This window comes from Prinia subflava, chromosome Z, assembly GCF_021018805.1.
Source record: "Prinia subflava isolate CZ2003 ecotype Zambia chromosome Z, Cam_Psub_1.2, whole genome shotgun sequence".
NCBI lineage: Eukaryota > Metazoa > Chordata > Aves > Passeriformes > Cisticolidae > Prinia > Prinia subflava.
In genome coordinates, this window is record NC_086283.1 from 14,271,102 (window position 1) to 14,285,911 (window position 14,810).

At 43.8% G+C, this 14,810-nt stretch overlaps 1 protein-coding gene across 4 annotated transcripts in view; it reads right to left on the bottom strand.

The window, feature by feature from the left end:
- Positions 1–1,052: 1,052 nt before the first annotated feature.
- LOC134563550 (probable E3 ubiquitin-protein ligase HERC3) overlaps positions 1,053–14,810 on the bottom strand; it is a 44,270-nt gene continuing 30,512 nt past the window's right edge. For 3 of the 4 annotated variants that reach the window (XM_063421553.1, XM_063421552.1, XM_063421551.1), the window contains 11 exons: positions 14,399–14,512; positions 13,112–13,135; positions 12,935–13,024; positions 10,995–11,165; positions 10,263–10,406; positions 8,806–8,972; positions 7,637–7,703; positions 6,395–6,477; positions 4,080–4,263; positions 3,272–3,374; positions 1,053–2,808 (listed from right to left, as the gene is read on the bottom strand). In XM_063421553.1, coding sequence (XP_063277623.1) covers positions 2,600–2,808; positions 3,272–3,374; positions 4,080–4,263; positions 6,395–6,477; positions 7,637–7,703; positions 8,806–8,972; positions 10,263–10,406; positions 10,995–11,165; positions 12,935–13,024; positions 13,112–13,135; positions 14,399–14,512 — 1,356 coding nt within the window. In that variant the 3' untranslated portion in view covers positions 1,053–2,599. Of the gene's footprint in view, positions 2,809–3,271; positions 3,375–4,079; positions 4,264–6,394; positions 6,478–7,636; positions 7,704–8,805; positions 8,973–10,262; positions 10,407–10,994; positions 11,166–12,934; positions 13,025–13,111; positions 13,136–13,882; positions 14,032–14,398; positions 14,513–14,810 lie in introns of those variants that run through there. The other variant, XM_063421554.1, reaches the window with a different exon arrangement.

A 14,810-nucleotide genomic window follows, 5' to 3' on the forward strand; every position in this document is an offset into this window, starting at 1 on the left:
CATGGAGAGTGGAACACTCGCTGGACCTTGTATAGCCAGCAAGTGTATGATCCTTGTGCTTCCCTTAGGACACCTGCATGCAGGGAACTGGCTTCTAGAATAATGGATATGTACATAAATCAAACAATACAGGTTTGCTAATAACTCGGTGTATAGCAAATATTTGGGTTGGCTGAGTGCAGAAGCCAGTACCAGGGTAGGTGTGGGTGCCCGACTGAAAAAAATAATTAATGATCCCTTTTCTTCAGACTGCATTCAGTGTACAAAAGGAACTTGGGAATGCACTCCCCAGCTAATGACACCTCAGTGACTCAGCTAGAGTCTCTGTTTACATGATTTATGTAAGCATCTTCAAACTGGATCGATGGTGTCCTTTTAAACATAAATGGATTGAAAACATTATGTGTATGCTTTGTATTTTGTATAAAACAAGAAAATACAACTATTTTGACTGCAGGTGTTTAGTGACAGTTTCTGTGTGGGATGCTGCCAAAAATGGCTAAGTTCAACAAAATGGCTCAGAAAGTCCTCAACAGCCCTGGCCCCTCCTGCCTCCACCTCCTCAGCTGAACGGGGCTGACACTTGCTACTGGAAAAGATATGTGTGATGTATAAATATAAATATACACACATTTTGCATTTATATAGTATAAAAAACATATACACACTTACCTCTGTAGTGTAACATGTGTTATCTACAAAAATGCCACACACCTTACACAAAATATAGACTATATACACTAGATACAACAGTAGCTAGACCTTACACAATAATAAAGGTCACACAGTAATGTGCACACATTACTTTGTATTTAAGAAGATAAGTGCATATTCCTGTGCCCACATACGATCCATCCACCTAAACATAAATAAATATGTGCAATATATGTGTCTAACCACATACGGATTTATGGAATGACTGAGGGCTGGTCTCAAGTCCAAGCTCTTCTGTGGGGGACTTCCCTTTGTGTGAGACAGGACCGGGGAGAGGCAGTGCTGGTGCCTGGAGCAGCCTCTCCTTTGCTTCCCAACACAGAAAGGCAGCCACTCCATCAGAATTAAACATCAAATTTATTGCATAATACTGTACTATGTACACACACATCGAAAATAAACATTTGATATAATTGTATATTTGTCTTTAATGCTGCATTAGAAAGAGGCTGAGGGACTCTTGATATAGCCCACAGTTTGTCTTAAAAAAAACAAAACAAAAAAATCCCAGAAGCCTAAAACCTTTTGTTACGAGGTGCAAAGTTCAATACTGTAAATTGAACATGGTGCATAAATAATAACAAGTGCCCTAATAACAAGTCAATGTCAAAACCACCCTAGTCTTAAAATGACATTTACACCAAGATCTGAAAAATGGCAGGGGAGAAGGGAGAAAAATCATTCAAACTTCACTTAATAGGGCAGTGAGACTGAGAAGAGGGCAAAAGCTCTCCAGTCATACAGGACAGATTTATGTAGTGATTTTTCTACATTTTCAGTCTAATTCACACAGACTGGGCCCCTGGCAAAACAGCTGCCAAGTGAGAGGTCTGTTCTCAAACAGCAAAGTCAAGCAAGCCTAACTGCAAAGATCAAATCCATCTCCAGAAATGGGGCAATCACTCAAATGGGGCTCTTCTACTCCTTTCTTTGACCTGACCTGAATGGGACTGGAGAGCTTGTACACACCTCCCACACTCACACATCCACACACACAGCTCCTCTGGACAAAATAAAAGCAGCCACCTCACCTTGTAATGGAGTGACAGGGCCGTTGGGATGGAAAAAGAGGGCTGCCCACCCCCCCAGACTGCAGACTTGCCAGTACAGAAACATAACACAAGGGAGGCATTTAGAGAAACCTGCTATTATAGGCAGGGTTTGTCCTTCCACAAGCCTGAACACAAACCTCACTCCAGAAGGATTCTGAGGCTCTGAGACAAGTGAGGAAAAACAAGCCAACCTCTGTAAATTACCATATTTTCCATGAGACATCCTGGTGCAAAAGGACAGAACATCACTAGTGCACCACTCTGGGGTCACAGATTACATCCCAGCCCAGTACCATCCACCAAGGACCAAAGGGCAGAGGAGATATTTTCAATCAAAGCAAGCAAGAACCAGCTTGCATTTAAAAAGGGAGGAAAATAGGGTGTGGGGAAATCACAGCTTTTTGAAGAGGAGATTGCTATATCATCCTCAGTTTCCACTATCCCCTAATTGCAAGGTACATCAAAATATTTCAACTGAATCAAAAGGAGAGGTAAGAGTGTGTGTGTATGAGGGCAATAAAAGCAAACTACAAGGAATTGCCAGGAGGGCAGTGATGTTAAGCTGGAGGGGAAACAACAGAAATGCCCACTGAACCGGTTTTGTTCAGTAGATGACAGAATTCAAAGCAACAGGCTCTCCCTACTGAAGCCCCACAAAATGCTGGCAGCATCAGGCTGAGACTGCATCATCTCTATTATTATTATTATTTATATTTACTCCCCCCCAAAAAAAAGATCCCCAAAAAAACGTTCAGCTCTATTCCCTTACAAAAATAAAGCCCAAGCCCATGGTTCTCTTGCTCAGCACCCAAGAGCCAGAGCCGCCCCACGGGTCAGGCCAAGCTGAAGCCCTCGTAGTGGTCGATGGCCTGCACGAGGCGGGCGCTGAGGATCTCCTTGCTGCTGTACTTGGGCAGGTCCAGCAGGTTGTAGCAGGTGTGAGCCACGGGCAGGTACTGCTCCCCACTGGGCGTGGACTGGATGATGATGCGCAGGCTGGACATGCCGTAGATGGGAATGCGGTCGCTGCCCGTCAGGAACACTGTGAGAGGCACAAGCAAGGCTGGGCAGGTGGGGCAGGTGAGGGACCTCCCACCAGGGCTGCACCCACAGGCAAAGTTCAGCCCCACCTGCCTGGAGAGGCTGAAATCCTGACTGGACTCCATGGAGGGCCTGGCTGGCTCCCAGGGGAGCTGCAGCACAGCAGGGCCAGTGCCAGGCACGAACACTGGCCTTTATCTTTCCAGCAGTCACAGAATCTGAGTGGCTGAAGTTGAAGGGACTGCTGGAGGTCCTCGGGGCCAACCCCCTGCTCAAGCAGGGCCACCTACAGCCAGCTACCCAGGACAGAAGGAAGCAAACCATGATAGAGGGAAACCCCAGCTCTGACTAGCAGATATTGTTACTCATGCTGGATCACCCAACTTAATGCAATGAAGCTCTGCAGCCACTCCCACCCGAGTCTTTCAGCTCCAGGAGATGCTGCACCACTGCAAGATACTTACAGAGAAATTTCTTCTTCTTTTCCAAGGGAAATGCATGGAAGGTCTCCCAGAACATTCTTACAGTTGGGTGTGTGGCAGTGTAGTCTCCCTTATAGATGGCACTCTATTAAGAACCAAAATACCACATTTTCAGTTGGCATTAGAAAACAAAGACTAAGCAGAACCCAGACCTGATCTTTTCTACATCTGACATCAGATCAGTGCCTGACAGCTTTGAAAGGGAACACAGGATGGATGATGAGCAACATCATGGCTCAAAGACCTGGTAAGAGCTCTTCTGGCAATGTGAGGAAAGTAGACATTAGCCTTCTGCTTTTCAGCTAATTACAAGTTTGGAGAGCAATTCTGGAGTGCCTGTTCACAGGTTGAACGCCTGAACAGGATCACACACTGTGCTATGAGTAACTTGCTGGTCTATGGCTTCTGAGAGGATACAACCCTTTCTGGGTGTTCAGACTCCCCTTTGAACCCTCGTGTAGTTTTTGCCCTCAGGCAGTGGAGTTTTATTATAGGTGAAGACCCTTTGTCTCCTTCCTTCAGTCATAGACTTCATCCCTAAAAAAAGCAGATGGAAGTCCTTCTCCCTGTCCTTCCTCATCCTGAATTTCCTCCCTGAGCTTTATCTGTAGCAGGCCAGCACAGTCAGAAACTTTTCATGTGAGCAAGGTGTACAAGGAGCACAAAAAAAGAGAAAATGCATCGTGGCTTATCCCACCTCCTGACACAGACTAATGCCCATCTCATTCAGCTGCACAATCCTGGGACTTGTGCAAAATAAAAAAAAAAAAGTACAAGACGGAAGCTTTACCTCCTCCAGTTCCTCCCAGTTGTAGTTACTGTTTCCAACTATCATGGCCCTGAGCTCAGTGGGCTGGAAAAGTTCCAGAACCTTCCCACCACACACTTTCAGGAAGCCACTAGAAAAGGCCGTGTACCACTCCTGGATGGAGACGTTGAAGATGTAATTCACATAGGCTTCGACAAATTCTTCCCTAATGCATTGAGAGAAAGCAGGCAAAGGAAAGCACTTTTAATCATATGTCCAAGCAGCAGCACTGCCACATTCTCCTGCTTCTGCCTGTAAAGTGTTTTGCAACCACAAGTCTCCAGCAGGCTCAACCCACTGCCCTGCTCTCACCAAGCCACTGCAATGCGGACAGGGTGTTTCAGCAGCAAGTGTCACCATGTGTCTGCTTATTACCCGGCAGTGGTGGCATGGGAGGTCTCCCAGGTTCTCTACCACCAGTAAAGCTGAGGAGGTCGCAGCTGGAAGAAATATTTTGGCCTTTTGGTGGAGGAGTTCTCTCCACACTATGCAAAAGCAGCAAGAGAAAGGTGAGGATGTAAACAGGAAATAAGACTAAAAAAATGAAAACCCGAAGTAAGAAATCATATACCAAAGGGAGAGTTATTTTCCAGTGCATTGGTTTCATTGTCATTTTCCCCACAATCCCCTGAGCATTAAGGAAATTCAAGCTGATTAAGCACTTAACTGTTGATTAATTCCTCTCCGGCTGTTACAGTCATGAACCCAGCATCAACAGCATTTTGTGAACTCCAAAGGAGAAAGGGAAAACGCAGGCATTTCCTACTCTGCATTTGTCAGTTACAGCAATCCTGTACATTTCCCAGTGCCCAATGAACTTTCCTCACACGGGAAGGGCAGTGCCCACAGACATGCATACAGCAAACTGTTCAGGCCATAGTTGGCAAATTGGTCCCTGGCCTCTAAATGTAGAGGTGGAGGAAGTCATTAAGCATTGTAAGGTAAATTGACAGCCGTGTCTAGACTTGGATTTAGAGGTTAGCTTGAGTTCAAAACTATAGTCAGCATAAAGCAGTTGAATTTTGGAATGTTAAGCTGGTGGAACCACACACTAGCCTTTCTTCTTAAGAATTTTCTTCCCTTGTTTCCTATCCTGACTTAATAAATAGTTCCAGTAGTTAACCCTGGTGCTCTTCCCAAGTGTTCTCAGCTAAAATCTTTGTTCCTTTGTACTGGAGGGCATACAGTAAAAAAAAAAAAAAAAAAAAAAAAAAAAAAAAAAAAAAAAAAAAAAGGCAGATTTTCTTTTGAATGTATATGCCCAACCTAAAAACCTAAAGAGTTCTATGACTGGTATATTTATCTTTCCTTCACTGTTGCAGGGGTAGGTTAAACACTCCTCTGTTTTACCTGAAGTCCATCTTCTCTTTGCAGGGAGACAGAATTACCCTGCTCCACTCCATGTGGGTTCTGCACGGAGACAACTCTTTAGCTGTGTAATTACACCATTTTGGGCAGTAGTAAAGTAGGTAAGAAGTAACACAGACAAAGCTTTTGCTATAGCAATGGCTTCAGACACATTCAAAATCCTTTTAAATAATCAGATTAATAAGAAATTACTTCATCTCCAGCCTTGCCAGCAAGGTCTTCAGCAGTACAAGTCCCTAACCATTGCTGCTGAGTAGTCACTGGATCACAATGTTTTGCCAGCAGAGAAAGAATGTGAATACTGCTTCAAGTAATAAAGGCATTTGTAGAAATCCAATTACAAGATTATGGGAAGAAAATAGCTCAGCAGCTGGACAAAAAAAAATAGAAAGGGGGGGCAGGAATGGTAGCTGTGCTACTAATAACTCTGGGTGTTCAGTCAAACGGAAAGGGTTCCAAGTACAGCAAGTCCTTCTGGCTGTGATCAGGGATGGGAGTCAGGCCATGCTCAAAGGAGAGTTTCCAGCTCCACAATTAGGAGTACAAATGAGTCTGCCAGGCTTAGTTTTGTTGGTCACATACAGTTCCTCTCTGAGTCAACAGGGGTATTAACCTCGGCCAAAAATCATGTCTCCAACGTCTACTTAAAAGGAGAAAATTACCAAGGGTCTATACAGAGACCTTTTACAAGGAAGATGTTAATCCAAGTGCATGGTACATTTACCAAACATTGGCAGAAAGATGATGAAAACTTGATTTTTGTTCAAGTGCCACTAGTGGTCAGTAACTTTTGAGCAACGGTCTTAAAATTTGTTCACAGTGACTGCTAACTACCCCCCACATTTCCCTTCAGCCAGGGTTTCAGTGGCACATGACTTCACCACAAGCACAAGGTGAAGTCCTTCAATCCCCACAGGTGCCCCACTTGCCTGTTGTCCTTCTGCACCAGGATTTTATCTCCATCTTCAACCAGGTTCTTCTGCTCTGTCACACCATAGCTTTCCCTGCAGATCTGTACAAAACCAGGAAATTAATTTTGCCAGAAGTACCTTCCAGGGCATATACCCTATAGGAAAAGCAGAGTCCTCTTAGACTTAGACAACTGAGGACTGGCAAGCAAAGGGCGGGCCAGAGAAAATGGTATGTGCAGAAACTTCTGTTCTCTGCTCCAACTACCCTGTGTACTCCACCACCCTCCATCACCTACCTTTGCTGTAGGACTTCTATTAAGTTGAAATGTGAACTTAGAAAGGAATAAAAATTATTTTAGGTAAATTTCCTGGAGAAAAAACCCCAAGAGATTGATAACTAAAAACCTGTTTTTAATTAAGTCCACAAGTTTTGGAAACAAAAAGGACTCCCTTTTTTAACAGAAACTCAGTGGGTTAATTCATCCTCTCTCACTGGAATAATAAATGTCACAGACATTTTCCTGCTTTTGCCAGCCGAGGATGGCACCAGTTCAAACCTACACTCTGTACACTAACTGGCTACCTGAAAAAAAATGCAAAAGGGTCAGTTTTCAAGTTGCCATAGACAAAATCGGACCTTACGCATGAAAAAGAATTTGCAGAAAAGTCTCTTTTGTTACTTTAAAGGTATCCTTTCTTCACACAGCTTGCATTACAACCACTATGGCCTCATTGCCTCATCCCAAGTTACAGCTCTGTCCTGCAGGAGACACAGTCAGATGCAGGTCTGACTCACTGCAGAGGTAAACTTGATCTAAGAGTGTTTATGTGCTCTCATTCATGCAACAAGGAAATGGGCACCACTCTCCTTGCTCTCCTTGCTCTGAAGCAAGGTTCTTCACAGTGTGGAGCAGTTTTATGGTACGTTGTTTTTACCCCAGGGCAGGCCTTGAACAGAGAGTAAAAAAAATGATCCAGACCAAAATGAAGCAATCACTCACAACCTGTTAGAGAATCAGGTCTTTAAACAGTGACAACAAGGCTATTTTGAAAACCACTCAGCTTAATCTACTTACTAGCTCAGTGTTTAGGACCACATACATACATAAGAAGAAGAGAGTTGACAGCAAAGAACATTTTAACATTAGCATGGGCTATGCGCTATAGGCATTTGGAATAAGCCAGAATACACACAAAAATATAGATGGGCTTCAACTTTACCACAGTAATCAGAGATTTGATATGTCAAATATGTCTTACCGTAAAATTCAAACAGAATGTCTCCTCCACATCTTCCCCGGGGTAATCTAAAAGTTGCTGGAGACTCCTAAATAACAAGTAGGGAAAGAAATGAAAAAAAAGAATAATGAGAGATTTTAAAAGCCATACCTCTAAATAGGGAAAACATATTCAGCAGAAGTAAACAGTATCATACATCTGGGTAGTAGGATTGCAAGAGACAGAATTTGAGTCACCTGAAGCAGGAAGAAAGAAATACAGCTCAGATAAAGAGAGGATTTGTTAGAAGCAGGATAAATGCCGGTCCACAGAAACTACCAATACAGTCTATGTCTACCTAGTTCATGGATCATCTTTAATGATCCTGGCTTCAGAACAGAATTACATTTCTAGTTCTAAACTTCTAATTCTATGTCATCACCACACAAAAGGCTGAGGCATTGGAGGAAGAGGCGGAGGTGGACTGTGTCTGTATGCCTATCATATAGAAAATACTCTGCTACTTCCCAAAATTCTGCTGCTGTCTTCCTGGCATTTTACCTCATTATTGATAATACAGCTGTAATTTTGTGTAGATAAATCAGATGGCTACTCAGTAAGAGAAATAAGTCAAGCAGTCAGACAGTGGGATCTTAACTACCCAGTGTCAGGGGAAACCACTATCCCTATGCAACTAAGTAGAAAAGATTCAATACACCACTTGGAAAAAGTAATTCTTTCACTCCACTCAACTTCTTCCTGTCCTGGGTGCAGGTCAGAGCTGCTCTGGTTCATGGATGGGATGATTCACAGTACTAGACACAGTTGCCTGCTTGCTAGTCTGAGCCTGGCTCAAGGGGAAAGGTGAGGCTGGGATCACACACACAACCACACAGGGCAGGGACAGACTTCCACTCCTGTTCTTAAATGGGGGGGTGTGGGAGGCTTTTGGCTGTGTTGGTACCCAGTTCCTGTGGGTCAGGAGGGTGGGAGCCTAAGCAGATGGATCCAATAGCCTGTGGGAGAGAAGTATTACACAAAATTCACCACCAGCTCATAAGTTGTGCTAGGACCACAGTCACCCAAATTAATCAGACACTCAAAGGGATCAGGAGGTGTTTTATTCATCAGCTGTTACCTAGTCTGGTGATTCCTGTTCTTAGCTGGATGGTATGCTTTCCCAGAAAAGCTGCAAATTTTGATTTTCATACCTTCCTTCTGTAGGGGACAGCTCCTTCAAATCCTCTAGGCAGGGCTTCACATTCAAGAGTTTTTTGTACAGAGCCAAGGGAAAGTGAAGGTCTACCACTGTGAAATTGTAGATTGCAAGACCACATATGATGCCAATCAAGTGAAACCAGTTGTGTTCTACAAAACACTGCAAAACCACACAGAGAAATCCTGATGAGACATACTGTCACTGCCGCAATCCACAGTACCCTTTCCTCCAGGCACTAAGAAGCCAGACCCTGCATTTCCAACTGAGACAAGGTCAGAGAGCTCCAATCAGGTGCCACTTTGAAAATAAATTTCTTGCTGGTGTGTGGCACAGAAATGAAGCTTCAAAAACCATGCTCTATTACTTTTGTCAGCCATGATTGCTGTGGAAACAGCAGCTTTCCACCTCATCTGCCTTTTCATTCCTTTTGAAATTCCTCTGCGTTTAGACACCAACAGTGCTTCAATGTTTACTGTCTATGTACTGCAAGAAAATGTGTTAACAATCCTCTCCCTATTACCCATCCTATCTTCTATTAAAAGCTTTTGCGTCAGCACAGCTCCACCCAGGCAGATGCACCAGCAGAGGTGCTAGCACAGGCCTCCTTCTCTTCACATGCTGACTCTCACGCTGCTGTGTCAGGCACAGACTGGCTGCCCACGTTCATTACATCTTCCAAATGCAGGACTCATTCTCAGTGCTTACACTGTCATCACTCCCGGTGCCAAAAGACTTGTTTTGTAGCACTGATATTAGAAGTGAATGCTCTGTAACACCCTTTACAAGTTACAAAAGGTACCAGGCCACTTCCTTCCTTGTAACCCCTGTAGCAGGACAGCCACACCTTAAGGGAAGACTGGCAATGTCATTTCCCACCTTGCTACCTATGAAGGTGAAGAAAAGGACATAAACCACCATCTCCAGCCATCTGACAGGTACAGATCTTGCACTCCACACTCTTCCAAAACCAACAACCTTCCACTACAAGGCATGTTTCTTGTGGTTTAAGAGCTTCCTCACATAAAGCACTAACAACTTTAGATCCTGAAGGCGATAGTGATGCATGACTAAGTGGATTGGCTGCAATTATGTGAACAGCAAGGGAGGCACAGAACTCTAATGCCATTACCACCTAAACCTCTCATTCTGTAAAATAGCACATGACCATCACATTCATGATACTAAGAGTTCTATTACCTGTCACCTGACCCTTAATACAAGTTTTATTATGGGATAAGAATAGAGAGCCAACTCTTGAACAGGCACAACCATCACCATTCTCCTAAGGTTAACGGACCTATTCACTCTAACTGAAAATAGAGTTCACATTGTATCACGAGTGGAAAATGAGAGGAAGAACGTTTCTTTCCCACAGTCCGCCACTGGCTTCCTTGTCAATTAAATGAAGCATATTATTCCAACCTGCATGTATTGCGGGCAAGGGCTTACCGTGTCTGAAAACCACAGTAGGTTTGACTCTGGGTAGTAAGTGAACATGCCATAGATAGGGTTGAGTAGTTCTTTTAACAACAGGAGGAAAAATTCCTTTGTCACTCCTCCAGCATCAACAGCTTCCTCACCATCAAAGATGACCTGTAGAAAAAGCACGTCAGTGATAGGGATGCAGAGCTGAGACTGAGTGAATCAGACCTCTCTCTATCTGAGAGCCATGCAAAACAATTTGTCCAACATGCCCAAACCCACAGCAACCCACGAGCTTGTTTCAGTGCTCTGCCTGCAGGAACAAAAAGGGAACAGGGATGGCAAATCAGGTATTTTGAGAACATTTAAATCCTTTTGCAAATCATAAATAGCCACCTGTCATCCCAACAATCAAAGCAGCAGCATGACAGCAGCTACTAAAATTGTGGCAGTCTCTCAGAGATAAAGCACATCCTATTGTAAACAGCCTGCTCCTGCAGAAGGGCAAAACAGACTGCATATCACAAAATGCTTCCTCCCCTGGCCCTCGTGGCTTGCCTTCTTGTAAACCATCCACTACCAAAGCACTCCAGGAGTCAGAAAAAGGACTCAATCCTTGCACACACAAGACTAAATGTTCCTGTGTGCAACACCTATGGAGAAGTCACTGCACACTGGTGAAGTGGTAATGTGGATCGCTGAAAGGCTGCAGAAATATTTGCTAAATAAGAGGGTGCTAAAGATATGGGGGAAACTTACTTTGAGAGGTTTTTTCAAGTCAATGTCTGAATGGATGCTCAGCTCCCTTAAGGCATCCCCAACTAAGTTACTCCTGCGAACATGAAGTACCAGGAAAGGGCTTCTGGCCAGCAGAGGCTCCAGGGTGAGAAGCATGAAGACATTCTGCAAATTTGCACCATTTATTGCAACCTGTAAACAAAAGAGAAGTGAAAAGGAGACACAACTCAGCTTCTTTCTTCCTATCAAAGGAAAACAGTTAACAACTACCTGCCTGGTGTTCCTTTCTGCCTTTTTGGTTTCTCCAGGGTTCAAGAAACCCATGCTCCTCCCTCTGTACTATGTGTGTGCCTGTATGGCCTGTTCCCCCATTTCCCACACCAACACTTCTAGTCCACTGATCAATTCACCACATTTGAGCAACAGAGATTAAATTTCTGAACCTTGTTTTTTGGGTTTTTTTGGTTTTTTTTTTTTACATTAGGCAGATGGGTGGGGAGAAGAGGCTTTATTCATGCTCTTACTGAGTCAAGAAACTCAGTGTGAACACACTCAGATAAGTGTTTGTCCAGGAGGGAAAACAGTGCTACAAATATACCAAGCAAGGAGCCAGCTGATAAATGCATTTGGGAAGGCACCAGGGATGCCATCACATATAATTCAAAGCCCTCATCCACAAGGATTTTCTGGAGCTGGACAAGGCAAAAAGCCCAGTCTAAGCTTTGGCTGCACTTAGGTTACTTCTTCTCTTGTGTTGTCCACATTAAATTGCAAATTCACATTTAAAAATTCGGTTTAAAAGTCAGTTAAACCTGAGACAGAAATCCACCAGAGAGCAGGCTTCCTCTGTTCCAGCACTCAGAGAATTACTGGTTTCTCTGGCATCTAAGTGGTTGTCTTGCTAAAGATCGTGTCTCTCAGGACAACAAAACCATGGCAGTCTGCTGTTCCGCCAAGGTAAGGTCAGTATCTCTTCTCAGCAGTGCACTGCTGACAAACTGGGTAGCTGAAAACATGCAAGAGGCCAACAAAATGAGAGCAGGAGCAGGTGACTGCAGCATCTGAACATAGGCCAAGCCTCTTCTGCCTTGCTGCAGGCTGTGTGCTCAAGCACCCACAGAAAAGCCAGGAGATGGGTATTACACAGAACTAGCACCATGGCCACAAGTGACTGTGATGAGTTTTCCACCCTGAAGGAACCAAGGGCCTCAGCAAATTTATTTAACAGAGGAAGGGACTAGCCCCAGACCCAGCTGCACTGGATGAAGGTCAGTGCCCAATGCTTTGCTTGTCTCAGGAGGCACCTGTGTGAGCAGTGCTTGGTACTGGGACATTTTCACTGGCACAGAGGCCAGCTGTTCTTGTCACAGCCTGGCTGTGAGCTGGCTTGGCTGCCACCTACAGGGTGCTGGAGCTGCACACCTGCTGCCAGCACACGCCTGGAGGGCCCTGGGGCTGTGCTCTCACTGCAACTGGGTGGGTGGGCTGCTGGCAACAGCTGCTGCCTGCAACCACAAACAACACCAGGAGCTGGTCTGCAACACTCACCTCATTATTAGAAGGAGCAACCACTCCTGCAGCAAGCATAAATTTCGAAACAAGAGTCCACTTACCTGAATGTCTGTCTACTTATCCAGTCTTACAGCTCCTCACCTTACTCCTTATCCTTGGATTATCATAAATACATAACTACTCCTTCCCTATACAGTTTAAATTTCCACCAGATGCACATCTGGCAGTTCTGATGTTGCCAGGCAAACATTTTGAAGGGAAAGACACCAAACACTGCCTCTGCAATATCCAGGGCAAAGAGGTTCTCCAGCTACACTGCTCTCCTGTATCACGGAAACAATAAAGTGTTGCACACAGCAGCTCCCAGTTAACACCCTTTCCATGCAGGCACCACTGCAAAAGGCACAGGAAAAAAAAGTGTCAGGAAAATTGGAAGAGAGAATGACTACCTGCATCTGTAATTCTGCATCTGTCTGTAACATCTTGGTCTTAGCTTGAGCATCGAAGATGAAAGGGTAAGAGCAGAGAGTCACAGCGTCCTGCAAGAAAGGCAGGCAAGATTTGTTCCTGTCCACAGCTTTAGGAGCACTTCTTTAAATAAGAGTCTTGAGAAACAATTTTCTTACCTGCATGATGGATGGCCTTACTTTCTGTGAAAGAAAAAGAGAAGTATGAAAATCTTTTACTCTTTCGATTTTGTGTCTTGTGGGTTTTTTGGATGGACTAGTCCAAAGGTGACCCAAAGTAAATTTCCCTCCTTTGGGACCAACCCGTTTTTCTTTCTCTTAAAGAAAAGTATGGGAAAATCCTTCTCAAGGAACTGCATAAATCTAATTCAAAACATGAACATCAAACATTACTAAGAGGACTGATGGCCATAGAATCCTGTGTTAGTCTGCCATGGGTGAAACTTGCTCTTATGAAGAGTAACAAAGGCACAAACCATAAGAAACAACTGGAGAGACCACAAGGCCACTACATGGTGATACAAGAACACCCCTGTAATGAAAATTGCTTGTAATTTGTAATGTAAATACTGGCACATTTTTAACTATCCCTTACGTGAATGTAAGTCTGTACTTTATTGTCCTGCTCACTAAAGGTAAGCACACAGCAGCACTATTTAAACGATGGAAAGTAGAGGATGGGGACACAGCACACACAGCACTTACAAAGCCCATGAAAACACACACAGAAGTTATTGCTACAGTCAGGTTTTACTCTTGCGGCATCCCTTGGCATATGTTTTTTGGTGTTTTTTTTACACTTGGGATTCTTTCCTTGCCATAATTAAATAATCTCACTGGGTTCCCACACAGCACGTTCCAGCCCTCAGTTTAGTTATCTCCTTTCTTACAGATGGGAAAGTGAGACATAAAAGAGGTGAAGGGTCTTACCCAAGATCACCCAGCAGGTTACTGGAAGAGCCAGGAATAGAACCCACATCTCTTGAGGCTTGGTTCAGTCCCCTAGCCAGAACGCCACACTGCCTCCTCTTACAGAGCAACATTTTAACATCACTGGCTACATTATTCACAATACCTGCCTAAACAGCAGAAGTAAAGGGCAAAAATTATAATTTTAGAATATAGGACTTGGCTCCTGAGGTGTTGATTACATTAAAAGGATCCAGTGACCGAATTAATCCCCTTGTGCAAAGACTGAATGAAATTCACACGGATAATCACAGAGACTGTTGCAAGCTTTGGTTAAATATTGTTAGCTCCAACTCTTTCGACAGCCTATGTAAGTCAATTTTGTAAAGCCACCGAGCACTCAGATCTGAGATATTGAACGTACAGAAGCTCCTCTGCTGAATACATTACTCTCTCATTAAAGATATTGGAAACACAGATCTACAGCCGGAGACATAAGCATGGACAGCTATTTCATGACTACACATAAAACCTTACCATTCCAGCCTGGTGCAAAAACCACATGAGATAATCTTCCTGAATGTCCACCAAGCTGGAAATCTCAGGGATATAAAACTTATCATATTCCACGTGTTTAACCTTCTGATTCACCTAGTGAAGAGAACAGATGGAAACATTCAATGTATTTTAAATATTTTCAGGATTTTTCAGGTTTACTTTCATAAATTTAGTTATAGCAGTTTGCAACAAAAGGACCCAGAAAGTTTTGCAAACAATACACAATCTCTTATATTTTGGTACAAACCAAGAAGAATCAAATAAACCTCTTTCTAACTTATTTTAGTTCCCTCTCCTCCTCACCCCAACCACACAGCAACAACACAGTGAGAGCAGGGACAGGTGTTTGTGATGCCACAGTGCATGGCCCACCAGCAGCTGCCCTCTTTAG